The 22,569-nt window shown below is 39.1% G+C and overlaps 1 protein-coding gene across 1 annotated transcript in view; it reads left to right on the top strand.

The window, feature by feature from the left end:
* The first annotated feature begins 3,761 nt into the window (after positions 1 to 3,761).
* Positions 3,762 to 22,569, top strand: part of MYLK4 (myosin light chain kinase family member 4) — a 33,734-nt gene continuing 14,926 nt past the window's right edge. The window contains exons 1-7 of the mRNA XM_033519301.1: positions 3,762 to 4,019; positions 15,620 to 15,701; positions 16,149 to 16,623; positions 17,442 to 17,461; positions 20,223 to 20,328; positions 21,188 to 21,281; positions 22,350 to 22,459. Of these exons, the coding sequence (XP_033375192.1) occupies positions 3,762 to 4,019; positions 15,620 to 15,701; positions 16,149 to 16,623; positions 17,442 to 17,461; positions 20,223 to 20,328; positions 21,188 to 21,281; positions 22,350 to 22,459 (1,145 nt within the window). The remainder of the gene's footprint in view (positions 4,020 to 15,619; positions 15,702 to 16,148; positions 16,624 to 17,441; positions 17,462 to 20,222; positions 20,329 to 21,187; positions 21,282 to 22,349; positions 22,460 to 22,569) is intronic.

The following is a 22,569-nucleotide window of genomic DNA, read 5'->3' as shown; positions in this document are numbered from 1 at the left end:
CATCTCTTACAGGCTCACTGTATCATATCTGCAGACATGTTAAAAATGTGAAAGTCACAGCAGGAGTAATGTATCCGTTGGTACTTCATTGCTATTTCTTCCAAATTTTCAGTGCCACAACACTTGGAAAATTGTATATGCTGCTTTAAGGCCTTTTCCAACTGATCTTGAAGTAAAAGAGAACTACAGGTTAACTTTCTTTCATGTAAAAGCCACTCAAAAGAATTCATCATCAACAGAGCAGCAACTGTATTAAAGCATTTAAGCTGTATGGCAGATTAGCAAACACCATATATTTTCTCAGTTGGTTAGCAGGTGTTTGTTACACCTGTGTGAAAAAATTCCCAGGGTTCAATGTCAGCCTTAGAGCTGACATTGTCACTGCCATAGTGCAGCAGCCTAGTGTTAATATGCTGAATTGTAGTATTATGCAATATTGGGAACAAGGAGAAGCATGTCATCTTTAAAACTAGTGGAATTGCTTTCTTTCTAATGTATTTCAATCAGTTGTATTTCTTTGTTTTCAGTTCATGAAAAATACCTATTCCTGCAGCTCATACCCTTATTTTCCAACAGACTTTTAAGCATATTTGGTGCTGTGCAAGTCCAGTGATCAGTCATCACTAAAATTTGTGAGATGAAAATAAGAATTCTGTTATGTGAGCTTACTTTGTGCATTTATATGTACAAGTGCTAAGAGATTATCTTAGTTACTAGAAAAACTGCATTCAGCTATTTGTTTATTATAAATGGCTCAAATTATTTACACATAGTATTATTGAATTGCATAATGTAGCAGTAATAATTCACAGTACTAAGAAGGAAATATTCAAATACTTAAATTGCACTATTTTTTACAGAACGATTTCCCTTAAGTAATTAATTCTCACTGAACTCCTGAAAAGCATCTGAATATGTAAGGTTATTTCCAGTTTACAGACCAAGAGGCAACGATCACAGATTCCCCGGTGTGAAGTTACTGGCAAGAGCCTTCTGAGCCTAGAAATCAAGCTGATGTTATTTTTCTTTCATTAATTCATATTTTCAAGCCCCTACAGAGCAGTTCTCTCTTCCAGTTCACCTTCAGACAGAACTGCTAACATACTGAACTTTTAATGAAGCTTTTTTGTAGTTTGCTTTCTACCCTTTCGGTTGTATGTCATGGTAAAGTAGGACTTTACAGATGATACTTGATAATAGGATCTTACCTCACAGAGCTTAAAACTTTTATTGGTGTTTATAGTACTGGTTTGAGGTATTTCACATAGTATTTCCCTGGGCAACTGTTAGAAGAGATTTAAATGTTTAACATATGTGGCTGTGCACAGTAATATAACATGTGATTTTACCATTGCTATCTGTATGTCCTTTTTTCTTTTAATAATTTCTTGCTTTAACAAAGTATTTCTTTTGAATAGGATCCTTGTGCCTAACAGTCTTTGCCTATGAAATTCCCTAGGCCAGGAGCCCTAGCTGAATGAGTGGCAAGGTCTAATCAACCTTTAACCTTATTTTTTGTGTGCAGGGATGGCAGGGGACAGGGGGAAGCTGACCATGAATTCCTGCAGGGATGTTTCATCCAAGATAAATGCCTTTTCAAACCTGGCCAGTTAACTGACATGCAAATGCCTCTTCTGGAAGTTTGTGTCCAGTAGGGGCCTCTGCAGATATGAAACTGTTAGTTCATGTTTCTAGCAGAGATGAACAGAATAAGAAAATGGGCTTCAAACAAAACTACTTCACTGGAGATTATGTGATGTTCTTTTTTTTGTTATTACTTCCTCTTTTTTAACTGCTGTCCTGCATATTATTCTTTTCATGAAACAAAGATCTTTAAATGGTTGTTTGATTGTTTTTATAAAAATCCTGTTTTCTATTTTAAAAATATTTAGCCTTCTCAGTGAATATGCTGTACACAGTAACACATACTACCTCTTGGTAATTTCTGTAATTTAAAGAAGAGATTTCAATCCATGTTTTAGGGTCATGCATGAATACAGTTCACTTTCACTTGTAGTAACATGCTGATCCCAGAAGGTGACAAATGTATTTATGAACCTGCAGTAACTGGAGAACATGCTCCTGAATTAGCTTATCCTTATCAACACTGGCTACATGTTGAATCACAAATGATTGTGGGAGAATGCATTTGGAAGCTTTTGAAAGCTTCAGCTGTGACTGACTCTAAAAGACATGTTTGGCACCTAAAATTGAAGAGAAGACCATGCAATTGTGAAAGACTATTTAGTGTGTTACGTATCCAGAACTCACTATGTCCCTTACTTCATTATCCCTCATGCTCCCTGTTTAAAGGATGAAGAAACTATGGTTGACAAAAGAAATATTTCACAGGGGTCACAAAAGAAGCTCCTGATCCTTTGAGCAGAGCAACAGTCTGGCTGTTTTTCAACCAGCTGGCCAATTTTATGAGTTTATTTCTATAAAAGATGTGTCAGCTTTGCAGACTGACCTATGTGTGGTCAATCTATGACAGTCATTTGTCCAAGGTAGCTGTTTCTTTGTGTTTCAGAGGCAGTATGATGATCATCAAGATGATCCATACTGATTTACTTCTTGCTCCTGTGGAGTATAGCTGTCTTGAGATGAGAAATTCTGGTTTTATTCTTTCATTTAAATTATCTTTTTATTTTTTAACCAACATGAAATGTGTTCAACAATTCACACCTACTCTTAGGGAAGACCTGTTCCCAGTAAAGTAATTTCTTTTTTGTCCTATGTTGTCTTTCTGAAAGAAACAAAGGTCTTTTGCAAAAACAAAACTTAATTATACTGTTTGAGTTAGGAATATTAATTACTTATCATAAGACATTTACTGTCAGGCAAACAAAGAAAAGAGCTGAGTCTCTATCAAATATTCTGTTTTGGTATTTGTATGACCAGATCATAGTAAAACATAAGCCTCTTAATTTGTGGCAAATTAGAACAGCCTTGATAAATACAGAACTAAATGAAGATATTAGCTATGGAGCTAATTACTAGTGCATATAGAGTTGGCTATATGGTAGCTAACACATAGGATAGGATAAAAGGCTCTGATATTTTTTTATTTTTTATTTTTCAAAATATTTGCATTCCAGCATCTCCTTCTTGTTTTATTTTTGTTAATGTATTTGTTTTCTAATGCTTTGTTGACTTCCTGCCTGGCATAACAGGCTTTTCAAGGAATAGTTTTCATCTAAAAAGTTTTCCTTAAAACATAGCAATTTCAAGCAGCCACATTTAAGTTCCCTGTAAGGACCCTTATTCTCTTCAGAGCAGGGATCACATTACATACTAGGCTTTTGAAAAGCAACAACACCACTGCCAAAGTCTCTCTACCCTTAATGACTTCTCATGTATCGCGTAGCCTTTTTGCTGTCAAATGCCATTGGAGTGCAAATAGTTTGGTCCTTGCTAGGGCTGATGTCACTGAACCGAGTGCATTTAGGATATGCATCTCTCTATTCACTTCATTTGGGAACAGATAGATATATATGTGTGTGTAAAGAAAAGAATGGATGAAAGGCATTTTTCTGCTAAATAATTTGGGTGTCTCTTTTCTCTGTTTTAGTCAAATACATGAGAGTAGTTTATAAATTAGTTGAGCTGGAGTTGCCAAACTTGGCTGTATATCTGAGCAGCCTGGATGGAAAGCCTTTGCAACTGATATTGTCCTCAAGCAGCTGATCATCAGAGCATTTCCTTCCCATACCCAAACCAGCAAAATGACCACATCCAGCAGGCAGAGCTCTTCTACGTCTATGGTCAACAACTTGGCCAAAATACTCAATCCAAACACTTTGCAAAACCAAGGGCCAGATAATGGAATGGAACCTCCTCAAATTCTGCATGTTGAGAGAAGTGATGTCAGCACATCTGAAAGTTTCAACATCATGGATGTGAAGTTTGCCTCCCTTGAAGAGAAAATTGATAAACTGTTGACTCTGCAAGACAATGTCCTTAAGAAGCTTAACAGTGTTTCCCAAGAAATCTGTTGCATTGAAAAAGACATGGAGATGGTAAAGGCGGAAACATCTGAACCTGGATCAAGGACGGAAAGAAATAAAAAAATGAGAAATAATGAAATGAAGAGACTTTGCCTTAAAATGAAAAAATCTCTTTCTGATATAAACAGGAAAGCAGAGCAGCAGGTTAAAAGGCTAGATGGACTTGAACAAAGTGTTTCTGGACTACAGAAACTTGTAGGACCTCTGGTAGAGAAGGTGAAAACATTAATAATTCATAATTCAAGTGTAAAACATCATGTTAAAAAACGTAAAGTTTGCAAGGCAGGAGCTGGACATCCCTTTAGGATGCATGTTTTCTCGGAGACAACAGCTGGTGATCTGCTCAAGAAGAAAAATGAAAAGGTGAGCCCAGGTTTGTGTTTCATCTTGGCAGGAATCATTGCAAGCTACGGATATGCTCTGCTACATGCTCAGCTTTTTAGTTTTGTTGACATTTAAGAAAGAACAACCAATGTGTTCTAAAAGTGAAAAGTATAAGAACAAGCTGAGCAAGTTTGAGTGGAAAAAATATGGAAAAGTCTACTTGTTATACAGACCTTCATTTTTTTCTAATTATTCCTTTGCAGCTGTAAAACATAACAACAAAGAACATAAAAAACTTCAGTAGTCTTGGGTCCTGGCCATGAATTTTACAATAATCCTTTTTGAATTTATAATTACCTGGGGGTATCAAGTTGCAGCAGTTGTGTTATGAGCACCAGAGTCTAGAGATTAGTGGAATTGGTAAAAAGCCTCCTTGGGTCAGGGCATGTACATATGTTTGTCCTTTATTTCAAAGAACATCTTAAGTGTGCTGTTCTGATCTGGTATTTCTCTCCATTGGTGAGGACTGGGGACTTCTAAACTGGGATCTGAGGTAGGGTTACTGTAACTGGAGCTGTGGCTTGTGTAAACTTCCCTCTGTAAAAAATGCCTCTGTTACCATAATGAGAGTTGCATCATATTCTTTAAAGTTCAGATTAAAAGACACCAAAAATCTCTTGAAAGACTCTATTGACTTTAATAAGTTCTTATAAGGTAGTTTGAGTATTCTTTTTTGGTACAGAAAATTAAGGAATTTCTTCTGACAAAGTATGTTGGTATTTAATTAACCCACAGTGAATCAAAATGGTTCCTTTTCATATTTTGTTCCATTTTGCTTAATTTTTTTTTTCTTCTCCCAAAAAGTCACCTGCAGACTTTACTCTTTAGTTCATTTAAAGAATAGCTCTTGAGTTTGTTTTTCTACAGTTTTTGAGCAGGATAAACATCATGTAAAGGTATTACTGGAAACAGAATTCCTTGAAGTAAAGAAGCACTGCACCCAATATTACTCAGAATGGCCTGGTCAGCAAACCATGTGCTTTTCACCTCGGTTACCCTCAGGCAACCCCACTTCTTAGACAGATAAGAAGCATATGAGCCTTCAAAGGAAACTATAAAAATACAAGTCAGCGCTGAGTAGCAGCAGAGGAGCATCTTGTAAAGCTCTGTCAGCTGAACTGACTGATCTGTCACTATGCAAGGATATAAATTGTGCAACCTTGTTTCCAGAGCATCATTAACTGAAGAGAAAAACAGCTTCCTTGCCAAAGAAGACTGACAACAAAAATCATCATTAAGGCCCTTCTTGAACATTAGGCTGGACTGGTTTTAAAAAAAAAAGTTTCAACAGGGGAGAAGGTTTCTTATTTTATAAAATTACTTTGATAAGAAAAGATTATTAATTTTGAGCATCTGAGTTTAGGGATTCTTTTACTTTTCAAAACGTCATTGAAAACATCTGTTGTAAAAGCCCCATTGGAGTGAGACCCATAGGTCATCTCTGAAATACTGCCATCACTGCAGTTTGTGGTAGAGACCTACTTACCTCGGTGAAAGTACATATTCATCTAAACTATTTAGAAATGTAAACTGAATCATGTTTAAACTGGCATGTTAACAAACTGGCACCTCCTGGACACCAGGCTAGGTGCAAGGCTCTCTGCCATAGAAACACAGGGCTGGAGAAAGGAGAGGACCTTGCAGGCTTTGCTAGTGAGTTTGTGGGAACTGAAGGGTGTAGCAGAACAGGAAGAACTTGTGATCCTGACAGGTCGCAGGGGAACCAGGATGGCAGAAATGCAGGTGCTCTCCCATGGAGAATTCAGGGCTATAAACTAGCTGGAAGTAGAGGCAAGGGGCCTTGAACATGATGGAAACAGAGGTAGCCAGCTGACAAAGACCCAATAGAAGAGCAAGTGGAGTCTCTGTCTTTTTTCAACAGCAGCTACATTTGTAATTCCCTCACTGATTCATTTTCGTTTAGGCAGACTCTTGGCGATGTTGAGTGGACTTGGTAGGAACTTGTCTAGCATGTGGGCTTAGGAAAGGCAGCATGAGCATGTCTGGAATCATGCTGATGATATTATTATGTTGTTTATATTTTGTTTGTTTTATGAGATAGCATACATATGTTAACTTGTCATTACCTCCTCTCTGTGTGTTTGATTTATTAGAAAAGAGCCATCATAAAATTACCAAGCTATCCTGTGAACAACAGCTGGCTTTGGTAAACACTTTAGTCATCTTAGGTTTAAGTAAAAACAGACTTGAAGTCAGCCCTGCATTAGGAGTACCAGAACATGGAATGATATCCTTCAGCAGAGACTGCTGAGCTTGGCTGTCAGCTTAGTAGGAGACAGTGTGTACTGGCATTTAGGGCAAACAGAGTGTCTCTGGGTGAGAGGGAAAGAACAAGATGTCTGAGCAAGTTAGTCAAAATACTGGTCCATGAGATACTGCAAAGCTGTTTGCTCGTGCCTACATATTTGGATTAGACCTACGTATTTTTCTATATGTTTTACATAGTTGTGATTAAAGTTAAAAGCAAAGGAATAGAAAATAGGGGATTTCACCCTTGCAGAGTTTTACACCTGAAACGCACCACTAATACCTGGTGACGTAGCAAATGAACAAATGTACTCAAATGTGCAGATACCAATCCTCTTTCCCATGTCTAGTGCCACATGATGATAGTTCTGAACTGTGCTGACCCTGTAGAAGTGCAAGCTGCCAGGTAGCAAGAACGACACCTCTTGTATCATAGGTGGACTTCTTGTGGCAACAATAAGCAACCTTTCTATCCTGTTAGACATGCATAGTCCTATTCTGTTTCTGTATGGCCAGGAACAAGGTGATCCATTCACTGCAGTTAGTTCAGGAGGACAGCTCCCACTTCTAGGCACTACTGGAGATGTTTTGGGTGTTGTTCCTGCTTGTCATCCACCCTGCTGCAGCTATGAATAAATGCTCTCTTGGTTCTAATAGCTGAGCTGTCCGCAAAGTAAGACAAGTAAGTTTGTCTGTCCCCAGCCTGGTTCTGCAAAATAATCCAACCATAACTTATAAATGAATTACTAGTAGGTGGTGCAGTAGGTGGCCATGAGTACAACTGGATAAGGCAGTGAACAGTGTTGATATACTGCTCACCTGCCTTTCCGTCCTTCCTTCTCAGGAGAGGTGCAACTCTTTGCTTTATGTAGTACTGGTTTTTAATTTTTTCCTAACTGCCTCTTTTTACAGACCCATATTGTGTAGGGAGCTGTGAAAGAGGCAGAACAGAGAGGGAAGAGGGGGGATGAGAGAGAAAGAAGGGTTATAAGCAGCTGGAGTCTGTAATCACTCTCCTGGCATCAGCAGCACCTGGAAGAGTTTCTTAATCATGGGCTTCACAGGCACATTTTGTGCTCTTGCAAAATATAGGGATTGATCTCTTCAGAAGCAAATTTCTGCTTTCCTGCCTTTTACTGCCATCCTGACGTACCTCCACTGCCTCATACAGGAGCTTAGTTTATCTCTGGTTTGGGTTGAAGTTGTAATATGGTGAAGCTTGGAGACACTTCATGCTTTGTCTATGCTGCCAAATGTGTCCCAGCTGTATTCCACTGAGTGCAGCATGACCTTATCACCACATGGCTGAGAGGAGTAGTGTGTATTACTTGTCATGTAAGTTATTTTGTCACTATTGCCACTCAGGGAAATCAGCAGTTCTACAGTAAGCATCTTTAAAAGCCTTGAGGTTTTCCTCAAATTCACCTTTTTAAGTAGTCTGTGATAATCCTATTGCAAAATGTTCCTGTCTATAACTCCACTTTCAGTCCTACTTCTTCCAGTTATAAAGAAAGAGGGTAATATAATACTTCACTTATTTCCTCCAAATTAAAGAGTTTAGAGATTCTATACTATTAACCTGCAAACACTCATCTGGAGAGTCAGAAAGTCCATTTTGTTGCCATCGTAAAGTAGTGTTGAACTTCCTGCAGTTGCCTGCAGGTGTCTGTAACTTTGGTTTCCTGACATTTCTACAGGCTTTGCTGTAGGAATAACAGCTATTAGTAGTTTGGGGCTGTTTCCCACACTAAAGACATGCCAACGGTGGGAGCTGTGTTTTCTGCTTGAACCCTCTGTAGCTCCTGTGCAGGTATCACACTGCAATTGCAGGTCACTGCTGCTTTAGTAGGAGCCCATAATGAAACTGCTGTTTGCCACATGTGTTTTAAGATCCATTCAACCTCAGTCTATAACTGTTCTGAGTCCTTCTTGTTGCCTACAAATGCTAACAGGTCCCTTATGTATTATTTGAATTCTCTCCAAAATGGTCACGTTCAGTGTATTTTTCATCTTTCAGGTGGGAAATGTTCCTTTTTTTAAAAAAAAATTTTTTTTTAAAACGCCTATTTGCGAGAGTTTCTGCTGGGCTTGGTGGTTTCAAAGGTAGAGATTTCAGCAGAATCTCAGCAGATGGGTTGTCTTTTGCTTGAGCAATACAGATGGTCAGCACTCAGAGGTGCCATTATACCTGGGAATGCTCTTTCCCTCATGACTGATACCTTTACTTAAATATGTTCTTGGTGGAAGAATTTCAGCTTTTGAGTGAGCTGTAGTATATCAGATTTAAAATTCTCTCTTTGACTGTCTACCAGTTATAAAACTGGTATGTTTTCTTAGGACAACGTTTTCATCTTGTTTTGCCCTGTTCTCTCCCTTACTGACGGCCATGGGAGCTGTTTCATGCCTTTTCAACTCATAATGCTGTTTAACTTGTTTCCATTCACCCTCAGAACTGGCTGTCTGCAGTACAACGTTCCCTCTGTAGGATCCCTTCCTGAACACTTGGGATTTTGCTGTCTGTACAACCCTGAAAATGTGTGAAGTCAAAGTAGACACAGCTAATTTCAAAATAACTACATTGGATGGCTTTTGGGTCATGACATTGAATGCGTTTGTGTTAGAGTGACCATTGTAGGAACACCTTACAATTCCTTTGCAAAAACTAGGGAGACCTCATGATGAAGATAAAGTGATAACTGATAAGTGCAGGAAAGCAAAGCAAGAGAGCATCAGAGAGCAGTCCTGGAAAAGCAGAAAATTCCTTAGAGGTGAGACAGCGGTAGGAGGGATTTGCTTAGGGAAGTCTTTGCTGCAGCCATCTGAAATTCAACTTTTGTCATCAGATATCCTGACATTTAGGCAGTTTTCTGGTAATGACCCCTCTCAGTCCCTATCAGAAAGTGCAGGTGTACCATGCCTGCCTGTTTCCTCTGCTAGGAGGGTGCCATTGCAACTCAGTGTGGGGTTTCCACCACACGGAGTTTTAACGACTACTCTGAAACACAGCTAATTTGGTGCCATCCTGGCAGCACCCTGGGTTTTGCATACACATTCAGCAGTGAGGAGGAGCAGAGATGGGTGTCTGGGCAGCAGCCCCAACAGAGCCTGGAATGACCCCACCACATTCCAATAGCTGGGCTCTGCATGGTGAAGTGCCACAGAACCATGGTCTGTCCATAAAGAGGAGATTAAAAAACACCCAAGGAGGTCTTTCCCCTCAACCCAAACTCCCTTCTTGTTAAATTAATTTTTAGGAAACCTCCATTTCTTGAGTCCAATTCAAAGTGAGTCATCAAAGCTGTAGGAGATGATTTCTTAAGTTTATAACCGTTTGGATGGGAATCTCCCAAGTGTGAAAAGCTTAGGAAGGGCAGTTCATGAAGTCTGAAGATATTTGCCACCCATACCATTGCCTGCTTAGCTCAACTGAGATAGCTGAGAAATATTTTCTTTACAGTGAGGCTACTTAACTGATACTGTAATAATAAAAAATTGCCTGAGTAGTTTGAGAAGTGAGTGGTTTATCCCCACAGATAAAAAGATCTGCCAGTGGTTTGGCTTTCAAGATGGATTTTTTTTCTCCTTTCTCACACTGTGTCAATAGTGGAACCCATTTAGGAGGGTGTTCCATTTAAAAATGGTAAAATACAATACTAATACTAATACTACTAATATTAACAATATAGTAATGGTAAAAATGTAAAAAGCAGCACATGGAAAACTTTTGGGGTTATGGCACAGGTACATATGAGGCACACGTGCACCCTGTCAGTTATCATACATGTAAGTACATTGGGCAGTGTAGAGAAGGGAGAGATGTGAGGCTTTCCAATGTGTTGGTAAGAAAAGCAGACAAATTCTTTAGTGCTTTTGCTTGCCTTGATTTGTTCAGATGAAAAACTCAAAAACAACAGTGTCTGGTTGATTTGATTTCCCAGATGCAATGAAAGGACAGGTGTCAAAGCCAGGTAATGCTGAGTGCTCTGGTTCTAGAGTGTCTTGGTAGACACAGATTTGTTGGTGATTACTACAGGCCTCCATGTATTCCAGAGATATTAAAAGTAAACTAGTTAGTTAGAGTTAAAAGCCTACCTCTAAAGCCCTTCTTAGGCCTGATAATGAGTGTTATGTGACAGTGACTAGACCTCAAGACAAAAGTAAAGATGTTTAGAATCAACCTGTCACTGTTAGTGCAACCTGTTGCACCCTCATGGTGGCCATGGGCTTTGTCAGGAGCCTGGTTGCATGAAAGCCTATTGTACTCTTCACTTTAAGATTCCCTATTTTGAGAAGAATGGCCTGGCAGATGGAAGCATCCATTTGAAACAGGACAGCCACAGCTTCTCCAGTGCAGTGGCTGGGAAGTCAGCAAACTCTAGCGGGGAATGGACAATGCTTTGTCATCACTGATTTTCAACTTCAGCCCTAGGATGATGTTGTTCTGAGGGATTTTTTTCATGCAGAAGTTGTTACCTTATTACCTGTGTATTTTCAAAGCAGCAGGTCACATTGAACTTCTCTTGTATTTTGTACTGGGGGATCATGATTTTCATGGTTCAGAGCTATTTTTTGTGTGTGATTAGAAGATGTTTGTGGATTGAGCTTGGATTTTACAGAAGAATGATTTCTTTATCTAGTTCAAGGAGCTCTATAAAAATCTTGCAAGAGTCAAAATCTTTGCCTGAAGGTGCCATCCGTTATAGTGTACCAAAAAAAAATAATGACATGGAAGCAAATGCACCATCTGCCAATAAAAGCAGAATACCCATGTGTGTGTCTTTTAGCATTTATAAGTTTCTATCAAAAATACTCTCACTGAATATTTTGCATTGCTAGGGTGGGGAAAGGTGTATGTGTTGAAGAGGAACATGAAAGGGCAGGTGGAGATGTGTAGTGTTCTGGGGCTGCAGGATCATGTCCAGGGAGGCTACAGTTACCTGTGACCGACTTGGGGCTCAATGGGACAGGCTTCTGCTCAGAAAACCATTTATTCAACACAGGAACAAAAGCCCATCTTAGATCCAGAGACAGAGACCCCCAAAGGAAGCAGGGTGCTGGGTTTCATGGGACAGAACCAGGGTGGAGTTTAAGGTTAATTATGTCTAATAGGAACATAGCAAGGGAGAAACCACAGGGGCACAAACTGAATCAGAACACCCTGGGCTGCCACCCCACAAGGGTCCAGGGTGGGGCAAATCTTCCTGGGCTCACAGGGCCCATCCCCTGAGGCAGAGGATGGAATCCACTCTTCCCAGGCTTTACAGCTGTGCCTCTCACTTGAACAACACTTACCTGAAACTAAATCTTTGCCTCCCTGGGAGGGGGGCAGCTCACAGGGATGGATTCCAGCTTTGATGGATGGCACAGGAGACATCACCACACATGTGATTATCCCAGGGTCTCTGTGTTGTGTTCTGCACTCTCCTGGGAACTGGTGAGGAGATACTGGGAGCACCCTTAGTGGCAAAGACCATGGCTGAGTCCTGGCTGTTAGGGAAATGCATTAATTGCAAATCTCAAATTACTTACTAATTTTGGTAAATGAGTGGTGATCAGATCTTACACAAAACCAGATTGTCTTGCCATGATACAGCTCTGCAAACTATCAAGAATATGAGAAAGTTACACAGAGTTAAAATGTGGTTTAGGCACATGTAAAGGTTTATGTCTCTGTATTGGCAGATGGAAACTGAGGATAATGTCTTGGTATCAAATGAAATGTAGTGATAAAGGACCTCTAACTGAATGGTTGGGGCTTCTTCATGAGGCCACTCATTACAAAAATTTTTGCAGTAGGAAAAAAAGAATCAAAGAGTTTTATTAGGTGAATAAAAAAACCTTAAAGTTAGCAAAAAAAACATTCCAAGGGTAGGACTGCTGCAGTATAAAGAAGGAATTTAACTATGTAGAGCTCATTAAAAAGGAGTCAGATGTCTATAAAAGACATTAATTTCTTGCTGCATTTGAAATTTCAATTAGACTATATTATATTTATATACATTACTGCTTTTTGCTTGATTTCTGCAAGTTTCTAAAGTCAATGTAAATAATTTCCAAATGTTTTTCTTTTTTTTTGGTCTGTACTGAAGTTTCAGCCTCTGGACTATCTCACATTATTCTCTATCATCACCTGGGCATTTATTCTGTCTTTTTACTTAGGGTCTGGCAATACTCTATGAAAGAATATGTTTAAGTTTAGAAAAAGTATTTTTGAATACATTCACAATACAAAATTGTGTAGATACAGGCACCTTTTTGCTGTGATATACTTTACAGGGTCACAACACAAATTTTGATATTTAACCTTTTGTGAATTGAAAATGTAAAATTCATTGGAAGCTTTTGGCTTGTGTAACTAGGAAAAATACTCTAGTGTCATTTACCTAATTTTACATATTCAAGTCATTAAAGAACGAGGAAAAATGTTTTCTCCTAAGAAATATTGATTACTTTAATTTTAGAAAATACAGACTGGAAAAAGTCATGTTACCTAATCTTGAGAAGAATAATACATAAATAAATAAAATATTATTAAAGATTAAGTTAAAAAGCCCCTTAAGAAAGCTCTAACAGATTGAGGGAAGAGTAGTGATAAGAAGAGTAATTAGGTGGGATAGATGTCTTTAACAAACCACCACACCTTTCAGATGAGATTTTCAAAGAGTGTGATGGTTTTTGGGAATTGTGGGCTCTCGGAGCAGCTGCTCAGCTGCCTGGGGCTGGACGTCATCACATGTCCCTGAGAAACTACAAGGAGGTCTTTGTACTGCCTGTGGCTGGGATGGGGAGGATACATTGACTTCTGTCAGCTCCAGAAAACCTGGTAAGCCCCCACCCTTTGGAGGGAAGAAATAAAGGGCAAAAGGTCATGTTTTTATTGCCAGTCAAAGTTTGACAAGTTGAAGTCGCACGTTGATACAAACAGCAAAATATGGAGAATATTGGGTTGTTCATGCATAGACTACCCACGTGTTTGCAAATATTTCAATATCTAGTCCTTGTACTTGTATTTCTTACTCAAGTGCACTCTTGCCCCTATATTTATTGCAAATTGATTCTGAAGAATATCAGTAAATATTTCATTTTTATGATTTTTTTCTTTAATTTAAATTAGAATGAGCTCCCCATCTTCTGGTGGAATGTCAGCGATCAGAAATGGTGCTTGAATAAACATGGCAGTAATTTATGTAATACCCTGGCAGTCTCAGGTATTCAGCACTGTCCAGTGTTCCTTCCACTAGACGGATTTCAAAAGCTGGCTTCTGTATTTCACACCTGCAAACTACAGCAATATTTAGTTGGAAGTACCATGTGTCTGCAATTAATTCTGAATGCAGAAGTGAAATCTGGCCTCATGCATCAAAGAGCTTGGAGGCCATTTCTTTCATTATTTGCTCAGCTGACTGTGTTTGATCAGAGCTGATGTCCTCAGTGGTACAGAAAGGCTGACATACTTACAGGAACATGAGTGCATTACTAATTGCCAACACAGTGCAGAATAAATAAGTCTGCAGCTTTTCCTTATTTTATTTATTTTTTTTAAAATTTTTTTACTGCCTTTTGGAGCATTGGTAGATTCCCTGTGTTCCCTCTGGCAACATTACATTATATTTAAGCTCTATGGGAACAAGGCTCTGATTTATATTTCAACGGTATTTACCTCGTTGGTTTGTGACCCTTTTAATTTTGTGGCCTGCAACTTCCTGGGACAAACTGCATCCAAACTAATTGTCAGTCTCAGGTCTTATGCTCATATTACAGTTTCCTTGTCCCTTGTGGATGAAGATTTTCTGAACAAGTCCTGTTGAAATCCCTCTATGCAGTTACATCCAGTTTGTTTCAACTCTTTTGGCTTCTCATGGAATTTCCTTTCCCTTGAACTCTGTTTATAGTGGATACACATTGCTTTGATTTAATGCCTATTTTCTATTTAGCCTGATGAAATTAAAATAAAAAAATAAAGCATAAAAAAATGTGGAGGGCTTACCAGAACAAATGTTTAGTATTAGGACTGGTTGGTACCCAGAGTTGTGGGACTGATCACATGGTTAAGATGATCAGAATTAAGTGCCTGAACCTGTATATTTTGTTGGGATATGTACAATACTGCTTTAGCTGGTAGCCCTACATTTTTCACACCATGTGGATCTAATAATAGTAATGACAGTGTCAGTTTCATAGCATCGTGAGAAGAAGAAGATGAAAAAAGATGCACCAAGCAACAGCAGATACCATGTTGTGCTGCGGTCACCTACTGACAAGTCTAGGAGTGGCCAGGAAAAAACACACCCAGCGCACAGCATAGAAACAGCAGTTAATATCCATAAAGGTAACAGTAATTACAGAGGTTTTATAAGGATCTGGATTGGTATGATGCACCTCTAGATGTCACTGCAACATTGTAAAATGTAGGTAAAAGAAGGGTATGAAGCTGAAGTTAGGGCTTGTACGCTCCAATTCCTGGTCTCAGTCAGCCCTTAATAAATCATTGAATCATTAAAGAAGTCATTACCAAATGTTGATCAAACAGCAAGGAACTTTTTGGTAAGTATCAGTAAGATTGTTACTGAACATTTTACTGGAATATTAAATATTCTGAGATTTGGTTTAACCTAGTTTTTAACAGCAAAAGCTAGGGCAGGGAAGCAGCTGATTCTTGGATGCCTCTGGTTTAGTCTCTGAGGTTCAGTCCTAATCTTTTCTAGGTTGTTTTTATGCCAACACTGATGCTGATTACAACCAAGATAATTTGTCTTGCTTTGCACTGGTATCAATTCAATCGGCTTGTAGTGATTAAAATAAGGACCACTATTTATAGGAAATGTGTGAGTTAGAACACAGTGTATTTGCATTTGACAAAAAAACAACAAAACAAAAATATTAAAAAAAAAAAAAATCAGGCTGCGATTCCATGAGGACCAACACAACATGTACACTCTATAAATTGACTAATCTGTCAGTTTCTTTCTGCACAGGTCATCAAAGAAAAGTCACATTTCAATGAAACAGAAACAAAAGAAAAGAAGCCACCAGATTCGACAGGTTAGTCTATTTTTTTTCTCTGATCAGCTTCTAGTTCCTAAGAAATAAGACAGAAATAGCCATGAAGTTCCTGAGCAATTCCAGTGAAGTTGTTTGGGCTACATGTGTGTTCATCAGCATTAGTGAGCACAAGGTATCCAGCTGCTCAGTAAGGTGTTTTGCATGAGGAGTTTATTAACCTTGACTTGGCTGACAATAACTTCAAGTAAGAAAAGCATTTTCTAATGCTGTGTCTTAAAGAAAGCACATCAGACCCATGAAATCACAGTTTGAAACAAGTAGTCTGCTCTTGCTTAGGAGACACTTGTACTGACCTTGAAAGTGGGAGAGGAAAGCAAATACCTAGTTGAAAATTCAACAGAAGTTACACTAAGTGTGCAGCCCCACTTTAAAACTGTTACTGACTACAAGAAAACCACTGACAGATTACTTTCTAATCTCTTATAGATGGGGACATCCAGCAGGGTCAGTCCTGCTCTCAGGAAGAAGAAGTTGATAAGCTCAACAAGGAAAATGCCAAGAGGGAAAGTTCTGTTCTGCTTGAAGTGGATCCTCCCAAATTTCATACTGAAGAGTCAGAGGAGAAAAAAGAAAGTTTGTCTTTAGAAAGTCATTATGAATATAGGAGAAACTCTTTTCAGGAATCCTTCACTCCACAAAAGCAGCAGGAAGAAGATGCTTTTGATGATGCTTGTGAAAAACTAACTGTGCAGGAGATAGAGAGTGAGTCCCCAGCAGATGAGGAGGAGAAGAAGGAACATCAGGTGCCTGAAGATGCACTTGAGGAACAACAAGAGGAGAAAGAGAATGAAGGGGAAGAAAATGCTGATAAGAGTGAAAAAGGTGCTGAGGAACCACCAGCTCCTTCCCAAAAGGAAGATGAGGCAGAACAAAGTGATGATGAAGAGGTACCAGAGGGAAGGTAAGGTCTGAGACTCAAACTACACATTCTGAAGAAACCCTTGCTTCAGAAAAATGTGTACTTCGAGCTTCAAGTCAAAGTGGCTGATTAATCTAAGTATTAGGGAAAATTTAGCTCAATACAAAAGTTTATGTCTCTGATCTAAGTGAAATTATACTCTTAAATAAGACAGGCAAACAATCTGCCACACATGGTACTAGCAGCATGCTAGTTGTTTGCTTGGGAAATATGTTAAGAACATGGAAATTATGTTATGCTATTCTTTATCTCTGAGGAGAATTCTCCCATAGTTATGTTTATATACTGAAATGTCACATAACATCAGCAAAATAGATTAAGCCATCTGGCAACTGGTAATTAACTTACTGCAAATGTAGTAACTTAAGGGACAACATAAAAATGTGAACATTTGCCCAGGCACTTGACCAAATAAATTTGTTTACTGCAATTCTTTATTTGTTGGATTTAATATACTGCCTCTCAGGGATAAACAGGTTTAAGTTCTCAGGAACCTGTACCAACAAAGGAGAATTCCAGTGTTCTTCCCTTGATTTAAAGGCAAGATTGATAGCCTAATGTCAAGTTTGGAAGAACTGAGATGAGGTTTTCAATAACTGAGAAACATTTTGCTGTCATGATTAATTTAAGCCATTTTTATTCCTCAATGTGAATATTAAACCAGTTAATTTTGCACCATGAAACAAAATAGCTTATTGTTATTTTAATGCAATATCTGTGTAAGCATTTTTTCACCTATGTTTCTAAGGTTGCTCTGCTTTAAGTGTACTCTGCACTAATACCATGTTTTGTCCTTGCAGGTGTAAAAGCTGCGAAAAAGGTACAGGAAATTCTAGTTCAATCCCTGGGCAGACCTGCCAGTTTGAGCATAGTGGTAGCAGTGAGCATCGAGTGCATGATGAAGGTCTAGTCAAAGACGACAACAAAAAGAGCAGAGTAGTTGCAGAAAACGCTGATGGCATATGTAAAACTATAAAAAGTTCTTAAAGGAAGTATCCCAAAGGCAAAGCATTTGATTCCCCTGGTATTACAGTGATGAACAGAGACAGAGATCTGTGGAAGAGAATGATTTCATTATTCTAATTAGTAGGGGGAAAAAGTGTGCATGATAACTCTGATGTGAAACAGTTTTTTCATGGACTGCATCTTAAGCTGATGAGGATGATTCTGCTTGCTTTCATATTAGAAGCTTCTTCTCTGTCAGAAATAATTCAAAATTAATTTGCTTCTGCCACAACTACTCCACTAACACTATCCTCTCTCCCTCTTCTTTTCACAAAAGAGCTAAAATCCCTAAGTATAGAGTGGAGGGAGAAATTATATCAGGTATGGTAAAGTTGGTCAGCCTGTGGAAGTGTTGAGAATGTGTGTTAACAGGGAATCTGCAATGGTGTGGACATAGCCTGAAAAACCAGCTTGCTGATATTCATACCATCGTTATCTGAAGTGAGAACAACTGGAGGCTACAAAGTAAAGAAATACAGACTTTTATGTGGAAGCCTGAGTGATGCTGTTGAACAGTCAGATAAATGGTGCTCAGGCACCTAACTCTGAAGCAGTGCTCACCATGGTGAGGCAGAGATTTCTAATATTAGACTTCCATCTTGAGAATTTCAGTGCCTATTCCTGTATATGAAATTATGCCATGTGAAGAGGTGGCCTGAAAGCCTTGGAAGTTTATCCATGTGCTTGTGCATGTGCATACACAGGACTCAAGATTAATTCATCTGCTTTGGGAAATGGGGGGAAGAGTGTAGGAGGGAAACATTTCTTACAGGTTTGTGCTAGGTTTTTTGTAGCAGAAAACAGGAGATAGCACACTAAAACTTTAAAATCCATAAACTGTTGTGAGCTCTGGGAGATTGTTATGGATGATGTTAAGGTTATAGTGTCTCTGTTGGAGCATCTTTGATCTGTAATAGGAAATTGTTCTTGAATAGGGAGAAATCCCCTCTGGTTTACACGAAAAGAAGAATAGAGGGTCTGTCATGGGGAACATCTTGAAGGCAAAAACTTAAACATAGTTTTGAAAAGCATCCTGGCATTTTTAAAGGAATATTTCCTTACACAAAGTTTGGTAATGTTTTCAGCTGAGCTTTCAGAAAGACTTTTTCTTCTGTTACTTACATGCTGGTGCTGATGGAGTTTGTGTAGTTAGAGTCAAATTTTGCCTTAGGTTAGAGGTTTTCTTGGTGTTTTGTGGGTCTCAGTAACGTGCAAAGACCCATACTTACAGTCATGTAATTCAAACTCTGCTGAATCCCAAGTAGGTGGCAAACTTCCAGAAGCCCCAGCTTTTCACAATTCCTTGACCATGAACTAACTTCCTGACCATGTAAGTTATTAGCACTGTCAAAAAAAAAAATAATAAAATCTAGGTACACAGCTGGTGTCCTGGAAAAATGGACATTGACTGTGAATAAGGACAATCTACTGCCACATTAATGACCAAAGTGTTCCTGCCAGCTACATGCTGTCATGGGGTTTCTTGTTTGTGTTTTTGATCATTTTCACTGAAGTAATGAATGGTTTTAAAATTGCTCAACAAACCTCACACAAAAAGGAGCTGGCATTCCAAACCAGAAAGCTCATATTGAAACACTGGGGCTGTAGCCCTCCCAAATGGTTGAAGAAGTATGTGTCACCTTGGTCAGCCAAAGGTCACTCTTGGGAGTATCAATCAAATGAAAAACAACGTGGGTATGAAATTGAAGTCCCAACAGCCTGCAAAAATTCCAAATTAGGCATGGAGGGCTGGTCTCCAGCAGGGATTTTGACATCATGATGGCAGAAAGGTCCAGTCTGTGTAGATCCAGAAAGTAACACCCAGTAAGACCTGTCAAAACTCCGTAGCTAATGTAGTGCAATGTTGGGAACCATTCCTTCTCTGTGCCCCTCTTTACCTTTTACCTGCCATCTTTTTTTAAGGACAGAAATTCTTCAGAGCAGCACATGACAGTTACCATGTGTCCTGAGCCATGCTGGAAACCCCAAGTGCTGTCTGCCAGGGTGAAATTCCCTCATGTGCACAAGCTCTAAATGTGATCTTTAAAGGTGATGACCACACTGTGGACAAGGACACATTTTGTCAATCAGTTGAGAAGGGGATTCTTCACTCTCCACAACAAAAGCTGAGAAATAGCCTCTTTTAGCTGCAGGAGAGTTGTTTCTCTTCCTACCCCACTGGAGAGTTACAGTACATACTCACCTATTAACAGTCCCTGAGGAGGAAAAAATATTTTTAAAAATCAGAGATCAGATTGAATTGCAGAGGCTCCTTGTGAGCATGAAGCTACATTGGCATAGTCTAGTGATCTTCACTTTGCCTCTCCCAGCTGTTGTATGAAAGATGATAACTTAAAAAAGGAGTCCTTGTCTTGAGAGCGTAGGTCCCCAGCAACAACCTCTTTTTCTGAGCCAGAGCTTCTGAAATACAACCCTTTTTCATATCTATAAAGTATATAGTAAGTGTGTTCAGTTCTTAAATGAACTTATGTGGGGAAAAGAGGATCTAAAATATGGGATAGGCAAGCACTGCATATGACCACTGATATGTTCTCTGTCTGTTTTGTCATTTTTAGATGATATTCCTACTCCACCAGCACCATTTGATCACCGGATTGTCTCAGCCAAAAGGGTGGGGATCAGCAATTATTACAATGTCAATGAGGATGAAATTCTGGGAGGGTAAGTCAGGTGAACTAAATCAACTTGGAAAACAAGGCATGGATTTACAGTTAAGCACCCTGGGAGGTGAATGTGAGGCAACGTGCCCCACTAGAGCCGAAGCCATGAAAGTCAGAGCTCCTAAAGTGCTTTATAATGGGATGAAAAGGGGAGGCTGGTTTTACAAAGTGAGCGGATTTTGGCTTACTATTTGGCACCAGCAGACTTGGCCTGTGTTTGGCATTGTTCTAGGCCAGCCAGATGCCCCTAGGCTTTATGACAGGGCTCCTAGGACACTGAAATACCTTACCTCAAATTACAGCCAGTGGTATGTAGACACATATTGTAGTCTTCCTCTCCATGAATCTCACTGCTGAAAACACGTGCATGTTTTCAGATAGATTAGTGGGCTGATCTGACAGGCTGTACAGTTACTTATCTCTCATGCTGACATTATTTAGGGGAGTGGGATATTGTAACTTTCATGGCAGCAGCGTACTCTTGGGTAAAGCTTTGTTTCATCAAGAAATCACAACCTTCCCATGGAGGAGAACAATGTGATGGAGAGGGGCAGATGGTGCACAGAACTGAGTCATTATCCTTACAGAATATCCTTGACCTTCCTGGGATTAGTTATTGCAGGTTATGAGGTGAGTATAGTGAATCATACAAATGGGGTAGTACCAGATAGAACAGTGTGTGATGTTAGTGTGCCTAAATGAGTAGTAGCAAGTACAAGCCATACCATGAAATAGCAACAACAGAGCAGCTGAAATGAAAGCCAGTAGGGAGAGGATAATTTATGCTTCTTTACAGCATAGTTCACACTCAGAGTTGACACCTGTACCACTGGATGATGTTTGTTTCTCCTTTTCTCTAGAGGGCGATTTGGACAAGTGCACAAATGTGAAGAGAAAGCAACAGGTCTCAAGCTGGCAGCCAAAATTATAAAAGCACAAGGTCCAAAACAGAAGGTTGGTAGAAAATTATATTAGTCTTTTGTTCCCCAATGGATCACACACTGTTCTTCAGTTACAGTTCAGCTACACAAAAGGCCAGAAGTGTCTCACAAACCATCACACTCATAGGACCTGCTGGAATACCATTAATTCCAGTTCTATTTCCCTTTTCCTCCAAAACTTCTAGTAGCTCATCAAAGTACTATTTTTTGGGTGTTTTCTGCTGCTTTTAAATCTTACATTATTATTTTTTTTTATTTCTGTTGCTAATTCTATTAATGTTTTCTTTAATGGTAAAAATATTTGTCATGTCTGTGACAAAAAAAAACATTTGTCAGGCCTGTGTTCCATCCCAAGCACACTGTAGCCTTTGCTGCAATGACTTGATGTCAGTGGGGAGGATGCTGATAAGACATGATTTGGTTACCTGACATCAACACAAATACAGATGAGAGGAATTAGTCTGGGGTGTTTTACAAACCTCTTGGCCATCTGGGACTGGCTTTCACAGGAAAGGCATGCAAAACATCCTTTGTGTGACATCGGTGTCATTAAGGGCATTCAAGAGTGGGATTTGTCTCAGGTAAATGGGGTTGCTAAGATATAGCTGTGGCTAAGCTGATCTCCAAAAATCCCTTTATGGTGAATAGAGAGAAACTGGCATCATCAGAGAATGATTCAGCATGTCTAAAATAGTTGGGTTGAATGGAGGTCTCTCTTCTCTGACTGCGACATCCTTTGAGGATGGTCCTGGACTCCTCTCAGCTTGATTTTTTACACCCACAGCTGTTTGAATAAAATCCTCCTCTGCTTCTCTTTTTCCTTTACGTCCCTGGGAGCCTGCCACTTGTCCATGTGGGCTCTCCTCTTCCTTTTCCAGTAAATATCTTATTACTGAAACTATTATCACCCCACTCAAGCTCTGAGTTCAGTCTGTTAGTTCCTATGGCCTTGACATCTACTGCTGCAGGAGCTCTGAGTTTGGTTGCCTCAAGAGAAAACATGAAGGTAATGTAGATTTGCTTCAAACATAGCTTTCTTAGGAAAAAAGTCATCTGAAGCAATACTCATGGTTCTTTACAGGATGAAGTAAAAAATGAAATCAATGTCATGAACCAGCTGAATCACGTGAACCTCATCCAGCTATATGATGCCTTTGAATCTAAAAATGACATTGTACTTGTCATGGAATAGTAAGTGTGTTCCTTTTCTTTTCTTTTCTTTTCTTTTCTTTTCTTTTCTTTTCTTTTCTTTTCTTTTCTTTTCTTTTCTTTTCTTTTCTTTTCTTTTCTTTTCTTTTCTT

Source organism: Parus major, chromosome 2 (genome assembly GCF_001522545.3).
Source record: "Parus major isolate Abel chromosome 2, Parus_major1.1, whole genome shotgun sequence".
Classification (NCBI taxonomy): domain Eukaryota; kingdom Metazoa; phylum Chordata; class Aves; order Passeriformes; family Paridae; genus Parus; species Parus major.
This window is presented reverse-complemented; position numbering and strand designations above follow the sequence as displayed.